Below are 20,123 nucleotides of genomic sequence, written 5' to 3' on the forward strand. Positions count from 1 at the left end.
GTGCATTTAGGAAGACAGACCCAAAATGAGGAATTGAAGGACTACAACACCACAGCCCTGGGGGTCAACCTCAGGCATTTTACTTACCCACTGTGGGGGGCATGACCTGCGTTTCCACTTTGACCTCAATGACAGCCAGCATGACTGTGCTGTTGTGACGCTTAGACAGCGTGCCCACAATGGTGCTGGCCGCCTCTTGGATCAGACTGTGGTCCAGCTGCTCATCCGGCTGGAACGACTGGAAAACAGTAAAGGGGGAAGGGGTGAGAAAAGGAAAGAGGAAGTGTGTGTGCCATTTTATTTACAGAATTAAACTCCTTGAGTGGCATCATCCTGTGTCTGTGCGTGTGTCGTTAAGTCTACGGAGCTGTGTGTGTGTGTGCACATGTAATGGGTAATGAAACCAATCATTTAACGCAAGGAACATTAAAATCACCCCAAAACGGCAATGTGGTTAATGATCATAAGAACCCCTTACACAAACCCCCAAAACACATGCCCCCAATTTCATTAATAATAAACCCCTCACCTTAACAGTAACCCCACCAATACACATTGCCATGCATACAGCCCCAGGCAGCACAGTTGTTACCAGACAATGCCCACTTTATCCCAATACAATCAGAGAATTGTTCCATGGCCTTTAAGCTCAAATTAAATACAATAGACAACCATCAGAATCAGTTACAACAACCCCAGACCCAACTCATTGGAAATACCCCCAGCCCATGACCCAACTAGCAATTCAGACCAGTTCGAATGGAGGCGCCGACGACGTGGAAAAAAGGGGGCCGGGGGGGTGGCAGGACTCTTAATATTAGGATGGTATTTTGGAATGTGCGCATCTCTGCCTGTCCAACAACGTATTGATTGATTCATCACCAGCCACTGTGATCACACCATCACACTGGGCCGATGTGGGTGGGCGTCTATTTTAATAAATCTACTGAATATACACCATCACAAAGAAATCCTTTTTTACTTCATATTAGGCAGCTTCTAAGAAACATTTTAAAGAATAGAATATTGAGTTTAGTTATGTTACTGGTCTATGCCTATAGGCTACATGGCTGCGCCATGCAAATGAATTCAGAAGTTCGTTAAGTGATATTTTTAAACAGAGCCCATGCAACAAAAAAGTGATTCTCAAACAGATACCAAGCCCTCTCCTTTTTGAGAGCTTGTAGGCGCCTGCATGTGCTTTAGAAACCTTAGAATCCGCTCTTTCCGATCATGTAAAGAAATGACCAGATCTGACCAACCCTCACTCCTCTTTGTTAGGGAGCAGGCGTAGGGTGTTACAATTGGGAGTGCTTTCAAAAGCATGCGAATCTCCTGTTTAGATTTCTCAGCCTCCTACACTTGATATCAGGCTACATTATTGCATGCTAAATGTTTCTGATCAGTGATAGATGACTTGCCCAGCCAGAGACCAATTATAGCCTACAGATGGAGATTCAGTGAAACAAATCACATTGATTATCAGACAAGTCACAGGATTTTGGTCGGGAGTAGGTTTTGTTTCAAATTGATTGTAACATAACAATTTGATGACATGTGTCAGTAGACAATTTTATACATGCCTTTAATTCCAATAGCATACTGTACTAAAATATTTTCTTCACTCAGTGATATTAATTCCCACAGTAACTCTTTATGGAGCCATCTAGTTTCGGTTAAGAAAACAGTGCATGCATAGTGGTGGGCTATGAGAAGTGATGGGCAAAGTGACATGCCTCGTAAAGTTTAGAACTGCCACGAGGATTGGAACAACCTACAAACGGGAGGTGCCTAGCAACCATCAAGAGCGTAAGAGCAAAGTGCATGCCAAATGCCGCTTCAGGCTTAGTATAAAACGTGGCAATAATGCTAAGGCAGAATTTCACCCCCCAAAAATTATAAATAAATATAAGTACAGGATGTTACTGGCAACACCTTTTAGATACAAAATAAAAGGTGGCAAAAAGTTAACGGCATGGTGAAGTAGGCAGCTTTCATCTGGGTTTGATGGGAAAGGGACAGAGCAGTCGGAAAGTTCATACTCATTGACTTTACACATTTTGTTACGTTACAGCCTTATTCTAAAATTGAATACATTTATTTATTCCCCTCAATCTACACACAATAGCACAAAATGACAAAGCAAAAGCAGGTTGACATTTTTGCAATACATTATTTATAGAACTGAAATATTACATTTACATACAGTAAGTATTCAGACCCTTAGTACTTTGTTGACGCAGCTTTGGCAGCCTCAAGTCTTCTTGGGTATGACGCTACAAGCTTGGCACATCTGTATTTGGGGAGTTTCTCCCGTTCTTCTCTGCAGATTCTCTCAAGTTCTGTCAGGTTGGATGGGGAGCGTTGCTGTACAGGTATTTTCAGGTTTCTCCAGAGATGTTTGATCAGGTTCTAAAGGACATTCAGATCCTAACTAGTCTCCCAGTCTCTGAAAAACATCCAAAGCACGATGTTGCCTCCATGCTTCACTGTAGGGATGGTACCAGGTTTCCTCCAGATGTGACGCTTGGCATTTAGGCAAAAGAGTTCAATCTTGGTTTCATCAGACCAGAGAAACTTGTTGCTCATGGTCAGTGTCTTTAGGTGCCTTTTGGCAAACTCCAAGAGGGCTGTTATGTGACTTTTACTAAGGAGTGGCTTCCGTCTGGCCACTCTACCATAAAGGCATGATTGGTGGAGTGCTGCAGAGATGGTTGTCCTTCTGGAAGGTTCTCCCATCTCCACAGAGGATCTCTGGAGCTCTGTCAGTGACCATTGGGTTCTTGGTCAACTCCCTGACCATGGCACTTCTCCTCCGACTGCTCAGTTTGGGCAGGCGGCCAGCACTAGGAAGAATCTTGGTGGTTCGAAACCTATTCAATTTAAGAATGATGGAGGCGACTGGTCTTGGGGACCTTCAATGCTGCAGAGATTTTTTGGTACACTACTCCAGATCTGTGCCTCAACACAATCCTGTCTCGGAGGTCTACGGCCAGGTCCTTTGATCTCATGGCTTGGTTTTTGCTCTGACATGCACTGTCAACTGTGGAACCTTATATAGACAGGGGTGTGCCATTCCAAATCATGTCCAATCAATTGAAATTACCACAGGTGGACTCCAATCAAGTTGTAGAAACATCTCAAGGATGATCAATGGAAACAGGATGCATCTGAGCTCAATTTCAAGTCTCATAGTAAAGGGTCTGAATACTTACGTAAATAAGTTTGGTTATTTAAAAAAAAAAAATACAAAAAATCTGAAAACCTTTTTTACGCTTTGTCATTATGGTGTAGTGTGTAGATTTGAGGATAACAAAAATACATTTTAGAATAAGGCTGTAACATAAATTTTTAAAAAGTCAAGCGGTCTGAAAACTTTCCGAAGGCACTGTTGGTGGTTTTTCACAGTATAGTTTAGTCTGTTACACCCAATCTAGAGGTTGTAGCCTAATAAGATTCCAATGTGTGACTACTTTGCAAGAGGTCATCTACCTGTTAATTCATATCAGAATCTCAAAACATTGAGGTGAGGGGAATTTGTGAGTCTTGAGGTGAAAGTGAAAATGGGTAATATTTTTTTTTGAATTATGGGAGTAGGATATTCATTAACTGTTGAAATGAGGAACACGAGAGCTAGGTAAAGCCATGTGGAAATTAGAATCATAGCCTTTATGCTCAGATGGTCATTATATAAAAAGTTACTTAAAATATCAAATTTTGTTTAATCAAAATCACAATAGCCTGGCTATTTCTAAGACTGTAGGCCACATTGATTTATTCAAGTTGAGTGTTTGATAGGTAATAATTCCCATTTTGTAATAAGCTATAATGATAAAAGGGAACCCATTTCAACCCAAGACCTTGGTCTTTCTAATAATGTTGAAAAGAGTCTCATAAGATTGCCTATAGGCCTACTGGTGTTAAGAAATGCACACCAGTGAAAAATATTTTAAAAAGGTGACAGCCCCAGGTCTCACCTAAACTGAATGAGTAAAGTGTGACACAGCCCAAGTCTCCATCAAATCAGATGAGTTGCACAGTTAACTAAAACATTTTATGGAGGGGAAACCAAATTATTATATGGCCTGCATTTCATCAAATTCAACACCGCATGCGCTTTCTTGCCACGTGGGCACAAAAAAGTATGCTTTGGGAAGGCCCCCTGTTCTGTGGTAATTGGCTTGTGATTTGATCCCATCAGATTCTCTAGGAGAATTACAACCAACACACATGCTCCAAATTTTAATTCACATATAAGTGATGGTACTTAGCTCTTCAGAGTTGGCTCGATTGAAATTAACCTTTATTTGTGTGGCATCACTCCAAAAGACACAATTTACAACTTTCTGAGAAGCATTGTGACAAGCACTACTAAATAAAAAATGTTTTTTATTGATCTATTCAAACCATTTCCCTGCATCCCCAACAGTGTGGGAAAAATCTTCCGCCCCACCTGGTATTCCCAAATGTATTTAAGGTAATCCGATTAGAGACCAGGCAGCTTTCTTCAAGGACGTGGTGCGCCGGTTGGGAATATCAAGGAGATCTGAGCCGCAAGGAAGGAAATCTGATTTCCGTTTGTTAGTTTATGACCGACCATAAAACAGAAAAGATAGGTAAGATTTGTATCAAAGGGTTGAGGCTCCAACTTTACATGTTGGCAATGCTTTTCCTGTACCCACTGTCAAACAGCCTGCCTGCACAGCGCCAATGACATAACGGATGAACAGTTGTAATTAGCTAGTTCCAAACCCCTTAATAAGCCATCTCAGTGTTGGAGGGTGTCAATGTGTATCACATCTATTCCATTGAATGTAGCCAACTTTCCTCAACAGGTGGTCACTTTATGCAGATTATTGAATCTGCCTAAGTAACTCAGCTTCTCGCATTAATTCAGGGGCTTACCTTTCACTGGGGATGGACATGGACCCCCCCACACATTCTGAAATTGAATTTTTTTATCATTGCACTGTGATACAAAAAGCTGCACCATGTGGACGCCTCAGAGCGGTCGGGTAGGCTGTCTGGATTTAGGATCACACTGATAACAGTGTGTGCGGACAGGCTGTATGAAGGCAAAGCTTCTGAAAGGCTGGTGTATAGGACCAGCACTGGAGAGATGAACAGAGGCAGCTGCTGTCTGTTGTGCTTTTTCTCAAGATGTAAAAGCAAGCAGAGCAGAAACTGGCTACTTTTTAGTTGACTGATCTAGCTGGCAATGTAACTGCTGTTTGAGAGAGAGAAAAAAACTATTTATTCCCAGTGCTGAGCTAGTAGTATAACGGACATGTTATGTTAGCAATTGTTTCATCCCCTCTCGACTGAAGTGAATGAACTACTAGCAGCTACCACAGACAGCTAGAGGTTAGCTAGAGCTGAACTATCTGTCAGGTAGCAGTATCTAACAGCTGTTGTGTGTATTGAAATGTCTTATAGCCTTTTGTTTTGTCCTGTTTCAACCGAAGTAAATTTGATGTACCGTTAGCTAGCTCAGTAACTTTAGCTATTATTTTTGCCTCAATCACACTAGACCTGAATCAAATTATGAAACCAGCGGCCAAACAATTGAAGAATATATTCTGGCGTAATGTGAGATTGAATTAGTCAGTATAGCAATCTAACGTTATTGATCTGTCAGTTTCCCTAGCTAATTCACTGCTTTTTCTACATAAACAAGGCTACAGGCTTCAGTGTCATGGTGCACAGTCAGTACACAACACTCCACTCATCTCAGTGCAGCAAACACTGGACAAGCAAGACGCTTCAAAGATTAAAACTATTTTAAGGGAGTCTGACAAACCTCTAAAGCTGATTTCCATGACACAAAATATGTAATACAAAAATGTGACGAAGACCTGGGAGACGCTATTGATGAATGTATACAGATGTTAGAATGCCGAGTCATGCTCATATAATCTCAGATATAAATTACTGCAGTTTAAGACCATCCATAGAACGTACTATATATGCCAGTTGCCCTGAATATCATACACTCAGAAATGTAATTCTGCTGGAGGTGTAAAACACATAAAGGGGACATATTTGCATATATTATGGTGTTCTGATGGCTGGCGGAATTCTGGCAAAGACTATGTTCTTTTATCTCAGCATGTCCCTGTTTTTGTATGCTTGGAATTGTTGATACTGGAGACTTATCAGAAGAAACTGTTACCTAGCATTCATAGCGGCTAAGAAATGCTTTGCCATTAAGTGTAAGGTTGGTTATCCTCCAACAAAGTCACAATGGATGGCAGAAATGTCAAGTTATTTATCACTAGATTTGATTGATTACAAGATGAAGGGTATACTGTGCAACTTTCATAAGGTCTGATGCTTTGTATGGAATACTGTACAACAAAAGAAGTCTGTATTGAAAACATGCCCATGTCAGGGAAAACAGCTATTTAGGCAATCCCTAGCTGCTGTGCTGCTCAGTCCTGGCTCTGGGGGTCTGCTGTACTGATGGTAGTCTCTCTGGCCTTGGCCTAACACACCTGAAACCAATAATTAATGTTTCACTAATATCCTAAAGCTAAGTTGGGTGGGGTGCTGCAGGGCCGTGGACCCCAAGGGGCAGGACGGGGTGACCCAGCTATAGTGTGTGCAATTACAAAGAGCTTTACAGTATTATTAAGGCCTATGATATGAATTATATGGAGAACATACTGTTTGTGTGTTATTGTGTAGGTGAATGTGTGTTTTTATTAAACTTATGATTTCCAAACCCTTCCCTTGATACAGCCCAAAAAAAGATGAGAAGGAAGTTGTGTTGGAGAGAGAGTCGAGTTATTGACTAGACTGGTGAGGGTCGGCGTGCAGGCGGCTCGGGTTGGCTGAAATTTGATATAGAGGATGTCATAAAGACAATCAAAAGTTAGGTCCTTATACTTTATTTGTAAGAGCTGTTCACTTGTGATGCAATTGGTTAAAGGATTAACACACTATTGATTATTGAATTATCATTGATCTAGTTCAGTTTTATCACTGACAAATATTTAATTTTAAAAAAATTATTTCACCTTTATCTAACCAGGTAAGCTAGTTGAGAATAAGTTCTCATTTACAACTGCAACCTGGCCAAAATAAAGCAGCGCGACAGAAACAGAGTTACACATGGAATAAACAAGCATACAGTCAATAACACAATAGAAAAAAGGAAGTCTATATACAGTGTGTGCAAATGGCATGAGGTGGTAAGGCAATAAATAGGCCATAGTAGCAAAGCAATTCCAATTTAGCAGATTAACACTGGAGTGATAGATGAGCAGATGGTGTGTAAGTAGTGATACTGGTGTGCAAAAGAGCAGCAAAGTAAATAAAAACAATATGGGGGATGAGGTAGGTAGATTGGGTGGGCTATTTACAGATGGACTACGTACAGCGATCAGTTAGCAGCTCAGATAGCTGATGTTTAAAGTTAGTGAGGGAAATTGTAAGTCTCCTGCTTCAGCGATTTTTGCAATTCGTTCCAGTCCCTGGCAGCAGAGAACTGGAAGGCGGCCAAAGGAGGTGTTGGCTTTAGGGATGACCAGTGAGATATATCTGCTGGAGCGCGTGCTACGGGTGGGTGTTGTTATCGTGACCAGTGAGCTGAGATAAGGCGGAGCTTTACCGAGCATAGACTTATAGACGACCTGGAGCCAGTGCGTCTGGCGACGAATATGTAGCGAGGCCCAACCGACTAGAGCATACAGGTCGCAGTGGTGGGTGGTATAAGGAGCTTTGGTAACAAAACGGACGGCACTGATAGACCACATCCAATTTGAGTACAGTATTGGAAGCTATTTTGTAGATGACATCGCCGAAGTCGAGGATCAGTAGGATAGTCAGTTTTGCGGCGTGAGTGAAGGAGGCATTGTTGCGAAATAGAAAGCCGATTCTAGATTTAATTTTGTATTGGAGATGTTTGATATGAGTCTGGAAGGAGAGTTTACAGTCTAGCCAGACACCTAGGTATTTGCAGTTGTCCACGTATTCTAGGTTAGAACCGTCCAGAATAGTGATGCTAGTCGGGCAGGCAGGTGCGGGCAGCGAACAGTTGAAAAGCATGCATTTGGTTTTACTAGCATTTAAGAGCAGTTGGAGGCCACGGAAGGAGTGTTGTATGGCATTGAAGCTCGTTTGGAGGTTAGATAGCACAGTGTCGAAAGAAGGGCCAGATGTATACAGAATGGTGTCGTTTGCGTAGAGGTGGATCAGAGAATTACCCCCAGCAAGAGCAACATCGTTGATATACACAGAGAAAAGAGTCGGCCCGAGAATTGAACCCTGTGGCACCCCCATAGAGACTGCCAGAGGTCCGGACAGCAGGCCCTCCAAGTTGACACACTGAACTCTGTCTGCAAAGTAGTTGGTGAACCAGGCGAGGCAGTCATGAGAAACCAAGGCTATTGAGTCTGCCGATAAGAATACGGTGATTGATAGAGTCAAAAGCCTTGGCCAGGTCGATAAAGACGGCTGCACAGTACTGCCTTTTATCGATTGCGGTGATATCGTTTAGTAGCTTGAGCGTGGCTGAGGTGCACCCATGACCAGCTCGGAAACCGGATTGCATAGCGGAGAAGGTACGGTGGGATTCGAAATGGTCAGTGCTCTGTTTATTAACTTGGCTTTCGAAGACTTTAGAGAAAGGCAGGGCAAGATGGATATAGGTCTATAACAGTTTGGGTCTAGAGTGACTCCCCGTTTGAAGAGGGAGATGACCACTGCAGCTTTCCAATCTTTAGGGATCTCGGGACGATACAAAAGAGAGGTTGAACAGACTGGTAATAGGCGTTGCAACAATGGTGGCGGATAATTTTAGAAAGAGAGGGTCCAGATTTTCTAGCCCAGCTGATTTGTACGGGTCCAGGTTTTGCAGCTCTTTCAGAACATCTGCTATCTAGATTCGGGTGACGGAGAAGCTGGGGAGGCGCGGAGCTGTTGGCCAGGGTTGTGGTAGCCAGGAGGAAAGCATGGCCAGCCATAGAGAAATGCTTATTGAAATGTTTGATTTGGATTTATCAGTGGTGACCGTGTTACCTAGCCTCAGTGGAGTGGGCAGCTTGGAGGAGGTGCTCTTGTTCTCCATGGACTTCAGTGTCCCAAAACTTTTTGGAGTTAGAGCTACAGGATGCAAATTTCTGTTTGAAAAAGCTAGCCTTTGCTTTCCTGACTGACTGTGTATTGGTTCCGGACTTCCCTGAACAGTTGCACATCGCGGGGACTATTCAATGCTATTGCAGTCCGCAGTCAGATGTTTTTGTGCTGGTCAATGGCAGTCAGGTCTGGAGTGAACCAAGGGCTATATCTGTTCTTAGTTCTACATTTTTTGAAAGGGGTATGCTTATTTCAGATGGTGAGGAAATTACTTTTAAATAACGACCAGGCATCCTCGACTGGCGGGATGTGGTCAATATCCTTCCAGGATACCCGGGCCAGGTCGTTTAGAAAGGCCTGCTCGCAGAAGTGTTTTAGGGAGCGTTTGACAGTGATGAGGGGTGGTCGTTTGACCGCAGACCCATTACGGACGCAGGCAATGAAGCAGTGATCGCTGAGATCCTGATTGAAAACAGCAGAGGTGTATTTGGAGGGCAAGTTGGTCAGGCTAATAGCTATTAGGGTGCCCATGTTTACGGATTTAGGGTTGTACCTGGTAGGTTTCTTGATAATTTGTGTGAGATTGAGGGCATCTAGCTTGGGGTGATAAGCATATCCCAGTTTAGGTCACCTAACAGTACGAACTCTGAAGACAGATGGGGGGCAATCAATTCACATATGGTGTCCAGGGCACAGCTGGGAGCTGAGGGGGGTCTATAACAGGCGGCAACAGTGAGAGACATTTCTTGAGATTGATTTTTAAAATTAGAAGCTCAAACTGTTTGGGCATAGACCTGGAAAGTATGACAGAACTTTGCAAGCTCTCTCTGCTATCTCTCATATTTAATAATGGTCTCTCATCTAGCTTGATGACTGTGGCATTTTTGCTTACTTTTTGTTGTTCTAAATAGAGACGGCTAGAAGGGCCACGCATCATAATAGATTACGTAGAAATTCAGGAAATGAGCATTAGATGCCCCAAAAATTGGGAGGACCATCAGACCAAGCCGTCCCCCTCACTTCTAAAACCAAAGTAGCGCCCTTGCATGAATCTTCTATTTGACATCAATGCATGATTTACCAGAATGTCAGAAAAGCACAACAACCTGCAGTTAGGATTCGTCCCTAATGACGGAAGTCCCAGAGATGAGGAATTGATTTCGATTGGCTAGCCAGAGGAGCGGACTTACTATGGCAACTTCCACAGCATCCTGATTGGTGTAGGAGAGGTCACACAGCATAAGGAGGGCGTGGTCTTTGGCCAGGGATCGGGTGGCAGGCAGGTACCTCAGCTCTGAACAGATGTTCTCCACCGTCGTGCCCTGGAGATAACACACAGATACACAATTTGTGAATGTAGGAGGAAAGCAACTTGCACCACAGGGCTTCCTATAAAGCTGGTACTTCCATTCTATGTGATATCTTTGTACACACCGATGTTTGATGTTAAGACACTCACCACTGGCACTTTGGCCCGGTTGAAGATGAGTGTGATGCGGGCACAGTTGTTGTCCAGGTGCCCACTGTTGGGCTGGCACTTGGTGTGGTCGTGGTGTGCGGGCTCACCACTGCCCGAGGAGGACGAGCACACCCCCCAATGGTGGCAGGGGGGCGAGAAGCAGGCGAGGTAGCTGTGCTCCTGGCACTCGCGCCCACCTGGGCCCGACTGGGGACATTCCTCACCCGTTGACTTTGGCGACCCTGGGAGAAGGCACGGCCGCCGCCCGCAGAGGACCTGTGGGGGTCAAAGGTCAGAGGGAGGGGTCAACTACAAGCCTGTGGACCAATACGAGGCCCGGTTTCAGTGTTTTACGCTCCAGGTATTGAACTCCCAATTTGTTTAATTTATTAGGAGTGAGTGTGTGTGCGGGCGCGATGTGCATGTGTGAATTAGGTGCGAGAGTACACTCACCTTGGTACACGCCACTTTGCCATCGACACAGTGGCAGTTGTTGCACTCCTCTTCCCAGCGACTGCCATGAAGGAACTGCAGGCCGGCATAGTGGCAGCTCTTCCCGACACCTATAACTACAAACGCGCACACACACACACACACACGCACAGTAACACTGCTGTCAATCAACTGAAAACTCAGAGGCTAAGGTCAATTGTTTGTAGGAAGACAGTAAGAGCATGTTGCCATAACAAGACATGAAGGCCTTGATTCTCTAATAAAGTGACACTCATCCTCGTGCGCGCGTGTGTGTGTGTCACGAGGGGGGAGTGAGACTCACACTCTTGGCACTGTGGGCCCGTTCGCCCCAGTGGGCAGACGCAGCGGAAGCCGTTGATCTCATCCACGCAGGTGGCGCCATACGCACAGGGAGACGACTGGCACTCATCTATATCTGAACGAGAAGATGAGGAAGGGAGATTATTATTATTATTATAATAGATTTGTTTTTTAACCCCCCTTTTCCTCCCCAATTCCGTGATATGCAATTGTGATCCAAATCCGATCTTGTATCATCGCTGCAACTCCCCAACGGGCTCGGGAGAGGCGAAGATAGTCATTTGACCACGAAAAATGACCAGCAAAACAGGGCTTCTTAACACTCGCCCGCTAAACCCGGAAGCCAGCTGCACCAATGTGTCGGAGGAAACAACGTTCTACTGCTGACCGAAGTCAGCCTGCAGGCACCCGGCCTGCCACAAGGAGTAACTTGAACACGATGAGCCAAGTAAAGCCTCCCCGGCCAAACCCTCACGAAGCTGTGCCAATTGTGCGCCGCCCTATGGGACTCCCGGTCACGGCCGGGTGTGACAGCCTGGGATCAAACCCGGGTCTGTAGTGACGCCTCAAGCACTGCCTTAGACTGCTGTGCCACTAGGGAGGTTTTACAGGAGTGTTTTTATGCTTTCTTAGACAGGCATGAAACGGATGGGGAGAGGAAGGATGGAGACCGATTGAACCATGGTATCCGGTGGGGAGGCATGTATATATGTGCTTGCCGGAAGTGTTAACCACTCGACTCTGGACACACTATGTGAGATTGATAGAAAGTTTGTGCAACTAAGGTACAAACGTTTCGTGTCGGTTTGAAGTACTCGGTTAACCCTCGTGTTAAGAGAAGGGATTAAGAGATGCTAGAACAAGGACCAGAACAGGAACGATTAGCTCCACACTCTTTGCAAGTTATGAGCCGAATTTACCCTCCTGAAATTTGAATCAGACTAACACCTACAAAATCATAATTTGTCCAAATAACCTGTGACGAAAAACAAACACTGGAACTACTGCTGCTAGTTTTCGCATTCAATTCAACAGATTCTATGGTAGTAAACTCAAAAAAAGAGTTCTCTCACTGTCAACTGCGTTTGTTTTCAAACTTAACATGTGGAAATATTTGTAAAAAAATAAGATTCAGACAAACTGAACAAGTTCCACAGACAGGTACCTAACAAATGGAATAATGTGTCCCTGAACAAGGGGGGGGGGGGGGTCAAAATCAAAAGTCAGTAAGTATCTGGTGTGGCCACCAGCTGCATTTAAGTACTGCAGTGCAACTCCTCCTCATGGACTGCACCAGATATGACAGTTATTGGGGTGAGATGTTACCCCACTCTTCCACCAAGGCACCTGCAAGTTCCCGGACATTTCTGCAGGTAATGGCCCTCGCCCTCAACCTCCGATCCAACAGGTCCCAGACGTGCTCAATGGGATTGAGATCAGGGCTCGTCGCTGGCCATGGCAGAACACTGACATTCCTGTCTTGCAGGAAATCACACATAGAACAAGCAGTATGGGATTGTCATGCTAGAGGGTCATGTCAGGGTGAGCCTGCAGGAAGGGTACCACATGAAGGAGGAGGATGTCTTCCATGTAACGCACAGCATTGAGATTGCCTGCAATGACAACAAGCTCAGTCCGATGATGCTGTGACACACCGCCCCAGACCATGACGGACTCTCCACCTCCAAATCGATCCCCCTCCAGAGTACAGGCCTCGGTGTAACGCTCATTCCTTCGACGATTAACGCAAATCCGACCATCCCCCCTGGTGAGACAAAACCGCGACTCGTCAGTGAAGGGCACTTTTTGCCAGTCCTGTCTGGTCCAGCGACGGTGGGTTTGTGCCCATAGGCGACGTTGTTGCCGGTGATGTCTGGTGAGGACCTGCCTTACAACAGGCCTACAAGCCCTCAGTCAAGCTTCTCTCAGCCTATTACGGACAGTTTGAGCACTGATGGAGGGATTGTGCGTTCCTGGTGTTAATTCGGGCAGCTGTTGCCGTCCTGTACCTGTCCCGCAGGTGTGATGTTCGGATGTACTGATCCTGTGCAGGTGTTACACGTGGTCTGCCACTGCGAGGACGATCAGCTGTCCGTCCTGTCTCCCTGTAGTGCTGTCTTATGCATCTCATAGTACGGACATTGCAATTTATTGCCCTGGCCACATCTGCAGTCCTCATGCGTCCTTGCAGCATGCCCAAGGCACATTCACGCAGATGAGCAGGGACCCTGGGCATCTTTCTTTTGGTGTTTTCAGAGTCAGTAGAAAGGCCTCTCTTAATGTCCTAAGTTTTCATAACTGTGGCCTTAATTGCCTACCGTCTGTAAGCCTTTAGTGTCTTAACGACCGTTCCACAGGTGCATGTTCACTAATTGTTTATGGTTCATTGAACAAGCATGGCAAACAGTGTTTAAACTCTTTACAATGAAGATCTGTGAAGTTTTGGTTTTTATGATTTACATTTGAAAGACATGGTTCTGAAAAAGGGAAGTTTCTTTATTTGCTGAGGTTAGTTCTGTTTACATAGGTCTGTCCATAAGAGATTAGTGCCAACAAAAATTAACATTGTTTTGACGGCAGATTTTAGGTGGGTACGTATCATTGAGACAAGGCACTTTTAAAGGACGATTAAAAGGGGGCTGAAATAAATCAAATCATTTTATTTGTCACATACAGTTGAAGTCGTAAGTTTACATACACTTAGGTTGGAGTCATTAAAACTAGTTTTTCAACCACTCCACAAATTTCTTGTTAACTTCTTGCGACTATAGGGGGTGCTGTTTCAAATTAGCATAATTGTCTCTACAGATGAAACGGCTTCCTACTCAATTCTTGATCGTACAATATGCATATTATTGTTATTATTGGATAGAAAACACTATCTAGTTTCTATAGCCGTTTGAATTATGTCTCTGAGTGGAACAGAACTCTTTCTACAGCGAAATCCATGACAGGTTTTGCGAAGGTCTGAGAGCGAAGCTCTGATCTCAGTTCAGTTTAAAGGGGTGTGTATATCCTATGGAACGACACGAACTGCACCCGCCTTCCCCTGGATGTCAGTAACCAATGAGAAGTGGAATGGGCTTCCTGCGTAGCTCTCAGAGGTTATAAAACACCAAGGAGTGAGGTACGCCATCTTTTCGACGTTGAACTTTACGCAGAGAGAGACCCCGGGATGCCATTTTCGAACGCTTAGTAATGAACTTTAGATATATCAGTCTGTAATTTAATTTGATATAGGTGTTAGAAACATCATAACGAAGCTATTTGAAACCGAGTTATCAGATTATGCGAGTATATTGCTATTTTTCGGAATTTCCTCAGTATTGCGTAATGAGGATTTGGACACGTTAGCTAATGTTAGCAATTGTTAGCTATAGTTAGCTGCTATATCAGAAGTTGAATGCAACGTTTTACAACCAAGCAACGATTCTTTTGGACAAAAGTACCACTTGGCCAAGATTCCGATGGAAGCTCGTCGAAAAGTAAGAGCTATTTATGATGTTATTCCATTTTTATGTGGAAAAATGTAAACTCAATAACGGTAAATAGTGACGCCGTTATTGCGGCACTAGTCTGTCTGTAACGCACACTGTATGTCTAGTAACGTTAATTTTAAAAATCTAACTTAGCGGTTGCATTAATAACTAATGCATCTTTCATTTCATGGCCAACCTGTATTTTTTTAGTCAAGTTTATGAATAGTTTGATAAAAATAGTTGTATTATCATGATGCTGCCGGGCAGATTGCTTGAGAAGTTGGACAGTATTTCCATTGTGTAAGCACGATTTGTGCCGCTAAATATGCACATTTTCGATCAAACTGTATATGTATGTTGTAATGTGATGTTACAGGAGTGTCATCTGAAGAATTCTGAGAAGGTTAGTGAAAAAATTTATATATTTTGGCGATGTTTACGTTATCGCTCTCTTTGGCTAGAATCAATGCTCTGGTAACGTTTGCATATGTGGTATGCTAATATAACGATTTATTGTGTTTTCGCTGTAAGACACTTAGAAAATCTGAAATATTGTCTGTATTCACAGGATCTGTGTCTTTCGATTAGTGTATGCTGTGTATTTTTACGAAATGTTTGATGATTAGTAAGTAGGTAAACACGTTGCTCTATGTAGTTATTCTAGTCCATTTGTGACGGTGGGTGCAATTGTAACCTATGACATCTACCTGAAATATGCACATTTTTCTAACAAAACCTATCCTATACCATAAGTATGTTATCAGACTGTCATCTGAGGAGGTTTTTTTTTGGTTAGTGGCTATCAATATCTTAGTTTAGCCGAATTGGTGATAGCTACTGGTGTTGACAGAAAATGGTGGACAAGAAAAATGGTGATTTTTGCTAACGTGTTTAGCTAATAGATTTACATATTGTGTCTTCCCTGTAAAACATTTTAAAAATCTGAAATGGTGGCTTCATTCACAGGATCTGTATCTTTCATTAGGTGTCTTGGACTTGTGATTTAATGATATTTAGATGCTACTATTTAATTGTGACGCTATGCTAGCGATGCTAATCAGTGTGGGGGGGGTGGGGGGTGCTCCCGGACCCGGGGTAGGTGCTCGGTAGAGGTTAACAACCTATAGTTTTGGCAAGTTGGTCAAGACATCTACTTTGTGCATGACAAGTCATTTTTCCAACAATTGTTTACAGACAGATTATTTCACTGTATCACAATTCCAGTGGGTCAGAAGTTTACATACAGTAAATTGACTGCCTTTAAACCGCTTGGAAAATTCCCCAAAATGATGTCATGGCTTTAGAAGCTTATGATTGGCTAATTGACATTTGAGTCAATTGGAGGTGTACCTGTGGATGTAGTTCAAGGCATACCTTATAACTGTGAGAAGTATAATGTGAAAATCAAAAGAAATCAGCCAAGACCTCCAAAATTTTAGACCTCCACAAGTCTGGTTCATCCTTGGGAGCAATTTCCAAATACTTGAAGGTACCACGTTCATCTGTACAAACAATAGTATGCAAGTATAAACACCATGGTAGCAAGCAGCCATACCGCTCAGGAAGGAGACACGTTCTGTCTCCTAGAGATGAACGTACTTTGGTGCGAAAAGTGCAAATCAATCCCAGAACAACAGCAAAGGACCTTGTGAAAATGCTGGAGGAAACAGGTACAAAGGTATCTAAATCCACAGTAAAACGAGTTCTATATCAACATAACCTGAAAGGCCGCTCAGCAAGGAAGAAGCAACTGCTCCAAAACCGCCATAAAAAAGCCAGACTACGGATTGCAACTGCTCATGGGGACAAAGATGGTACTTTTTGGAGAAATGTCCTCTGTTCTGATGAAACAAAAATAGAACTGTTTGGCCATAATGACCATCGTTATGTTTGGAGGAAAAAGGGGGAGGCTTGCAAGCCGAAGAACACCATCCCAACCGTGAAGCACGGGGGTGGCTGCATCGTGTTGTGGGGGTGCTTTGCGGCAGGAGGGACTGGTGCACTTCACAAAATAGATGGCATCATTAGCGAGGAAAATTATGTGGATGTATTGAAGCAACATCTCGAGCCATCAGTCAAATTTAAAGCTTGGTCACAAATGGGTCTTCCAAATGGAAAAATACCCCAAGCATACTTCCAAAGTTGTGGCAAAATGGCTTAAGGACAACAAAGTCAAGGTATTGGACTGGCCATCACAAAGCCTTGACCTCAATCCTATAGAAAATGTTTGGTCAGAACTGAAAAAGTGTGTGCGAGCAAGGAGGCCTACAAACCTGACTCAGTTACACCAGCTCTGTCAGGAGGAATGGCCAAAATTCACCCAACTTATTGTGGGAAGATTGTGGAAGGCTACCCAAAACATTTGACGCAAGTTAAACAATTTAAAAGGCAATGCTAACAAATACTAATTGAGCGTATATAAACTTCTGACCCAATGAGAATGTGATGAAAGAAACAAAAATACTACTATTATGACATTTCACATTCTTAAAATAAAGTGGTGATCCTAACTGACCTAAAACAGGGAATTTTAACTTGGATTTAATGTCAGGAATTGTGAAAAACTGAGTTTAAATGTATTTGGCTAATGTGTATGTAAACATCTGACTTCAACTGTACATGTGTTTAGCAGATGTTATTGCGGGTGTAGCGAAATGCTTGTGTTTCTAGCTCCAACATTGCAGTAATACCTAATAATTTCACAACAATACACACATTTAAAGTAAAGGAATTAAGAATATATAAATATTTGGACGAGCAATAAGTGTCATTTTTCTGGCTTGGTCATTAAGAAATTCAAAGGCCATGACTGAAGCCAAATGAAAGTTGTGTTGGGGGGGTTTTAAAGTGGAGATCTCTTGTGTGTGTTTGGATGTAGCATGCGTTTCTACATTCACTCTGCCAAAACAGTACACAGTCATTCACTATTCTAGATAACTTGACAGTTTAACCAAGGCTTGAGTCTTAAAGTCGCATTGGCTAGCTAGTGCTAGCCAACTTCTTTCGCCAATTATCTTCAGCTGGCTGCAGATCAACAATGGCAAAATTGGTTTGATATTGGAAAGCCCATCTGAGGCTAGTTAGGGAGAGTCAATAAATTACACAATGTAAACGGGACAATATTTACATGTTGTTACTCATTAAATGCTTCAGTCATTGAAATTTGGAGCTATTGACTTTAAAATATTGTCCCATGTACGTGGGGTAATTAACTGATGGTCCCCAACCAGCACCATAGGGATATCGAATGTCAAACAAAATTAACCATGGGCATTACTATTAGATCGAATTGATGATCATTTGGGACCTATCAGCTGTGGGAAGGATTCAAATAAAACCAACCAAAGGAAAACTGTTACAGTACCCTTCATTCCATGATATAAGATGTTTTCCTATCATCTCGTAAATCTGACTTTGACCAAAATGTTCCTATTTAAACTTTGTAGTTAATTTTGACACTATAATAAATGTTTGACTCATATTCATGCCACATTGGCAGTTTTCAAAACGAGAAGATGCTTTAGGGGCAGTCACTCTTTAACGCTGACTAAATTCTAACAGTTTCTTGGTTATTTGGATGTCCAATATGCCACAATGTTAGAAGAGCATCTGATCTTTCGCCTAGCCAGTGTGAGAAAGACTGAATGAAAGACAACCGCTAGCCAGTGTGAGAAAGACTGAATGAAAGACAACCGCTAGCCAGTGTGAGAAAGACTGAATGAAAGACAACCGCTAGCCAGTGTGAGAGACTGAATGAAAGACAACCGCTAGCCAGTGTGAGAAAGACTGAATGAAAGACATCCGCTAGCCATCTGACAAAGGCGAGAGAGGAGATAGGAATTTCAGGGTCATTGAATAATTAATCTACTCAGTTTATGTGCGTGTGTGTGTGTGCCTGAAAGACAGTGAAAGATAGTTTGCGTGTGTGAGAGAGTATGTATGTGTGCGTGTGTGTGTGCGCGCGCTGAGGGAGGGAAAGAGGAAGGATGACCTCTACTCCCCTATAGGTCAAAGGGACGTGTCGCCCACCTTTCCTATGGCCCCTGTTCTTTCTGTCGTTGTCATGGTTACGTTTGTGGTGTCCGACAGCTCGGGTAGTTGATGCATGGTGTGTGTGAGAGTCAAAGGCCTGCTACACTGGACATTTCAATGAGCATAAGCAGCGTGTTCGCTCCAAGATGATTTGGATAACCGTATTGTGACTTACTGATACGACAGTCCGGTCCGGCGAACCCGGGGGCACACTCGCATCGAAACCAGTTGACACCGTCCACACAGATACCACCGTTGTAGCTGTAAAGAATGAGGGAGGGGGAAAAGAAAGAGGGAAGAGAAAGTGAGAGAACAGTGAGCATGATGTTAGATAGGCCAAAACAGGGCACACCCATCTTGACTCATTTCACACATAACAGCAAAGAGAAGAGAGTGTGAGTGTGTGTGTTGGGTTCCAAGTCACAAAGGCTAAATTCTGCTCATCAATACACACCTTTCAAATGCTAATATCTACCCCCCCAACCCTCAATCCAACCCCTTCACTCCTCCGTCCCCCTCTTGTGCTCCCTAGGTCAGCAGTGAAGAATGGAGGGGAGGGCAGGAGAAGAGAAGGGGAGGTGGAGGCGAGGTTGCTCCCCCGTTGTCCCTCTATGGGGGAGGTGGGGGGACTCATTTAAGGCCCCCAGAGCCTCCATTGTCCCCACCCGTTCATTTAAAACCAACACTGGGTTTCGGATTAAGGAACATCTTTCCTGTATTTTACGAGCTGGGGGGCTGGGGGTGTTGAGACAATTCATGGTGGTTGTTGTACAGCAAAGGGGAGGGTCAAAACAGAGAAAAGGCATGACACCACACCAGTCTTTACAAGGGGGGAGGAGAGGAGGAAATGCACGTACCAGGGGTGAGGGTTACAGTCGTTGGTGTCTGTGGAGAAAAATACAAGATAAAGCCATAAGAAAGTGAAAATCATGCTTAAAAAAAATATATATATACACACACACACACACACACACACACACACATACATACATATATATATATATGACTCTAAAATGGCAAAATCTTTAAGTTGCATAAGTGCATTCGAGTCAGGAGGGGGCCCTTGAAATAGATATATCTACATGGACATGTGCAGAAGTAAGATTGAGGCGCTGAGAAAAACTCTGGGTTTTGTTTATCTTGAAGTGTACACTCGTTCACTACTTCAAACAAATCTAAAAGCATTGGATTGGTGGATGCATGGGATAGAGGGTGTTTCCACCATATTTCTTATACCAGTAATTTCCTTTCAAATAAGTGAAGACGTCCACACTTTGGGAGTAAAGAGATAATTGGGACGT

General features: G+C 43.4%; 1 protein-coding gene across 2 annotated transcripts in view; it reads right to left on the reverse strand.

The window, feature by feature from the left end:
* jag2b (jagged canonical Notch ligand 2b) overlaps positions 1-20,123 on the reverse strand; it is a 101,446-nt gene that overhangs the window by 2,695 nt on the left and 78,628 nt on the right. For both annotated transcript variants that reach the window (XM_055872482.1, XM_055872481.1), the window contains 7 exons: positions 19,680-19,707; positions 18,998-19,083; positions 11,313-11,426; positions 10,991-11,106; positions 10,538-10,813; positions 10,269-10,400; positions 88-238 (listed from right to left, as the gene is read on the reverse strand). In XM_055872482.1, the coding sequence (XP_055728457.1) occupies positions 88-238; positions 10,269-10,400; positions 10,538-10,813; positions 10,991-11,106; positions 11,313-11,426; positions 18,998-19,083; positions 19,680-19,707 (903 nt within the window). The remainder of the gene's footprint in view (positions 1-87; positions 239-10,268; positions 10,401-10,537; positions 10,814-10,990; positions 11,107-11,312; positions 11,427-18,997; positions 19,084-19,679; positions 19,708-20,123) is intronic.

The sequence above is a fragment of the Salvelinus fontinalis genome, chromosome 20 (genome assembly GCF_029448725.1).
Source record: "Salvelinus fontinalis isolate EN_2023a chromosome 20, ASM2944872v1, whole genome shotgun sequence".
In the NCBI taxonomy this organism is placed as follows: Eukaryota; Metazoa; Chordata; class Actinopteri; order Salmoniformes; family Salmonidae; genus Salvelinus; species Salvelinus fontinalis.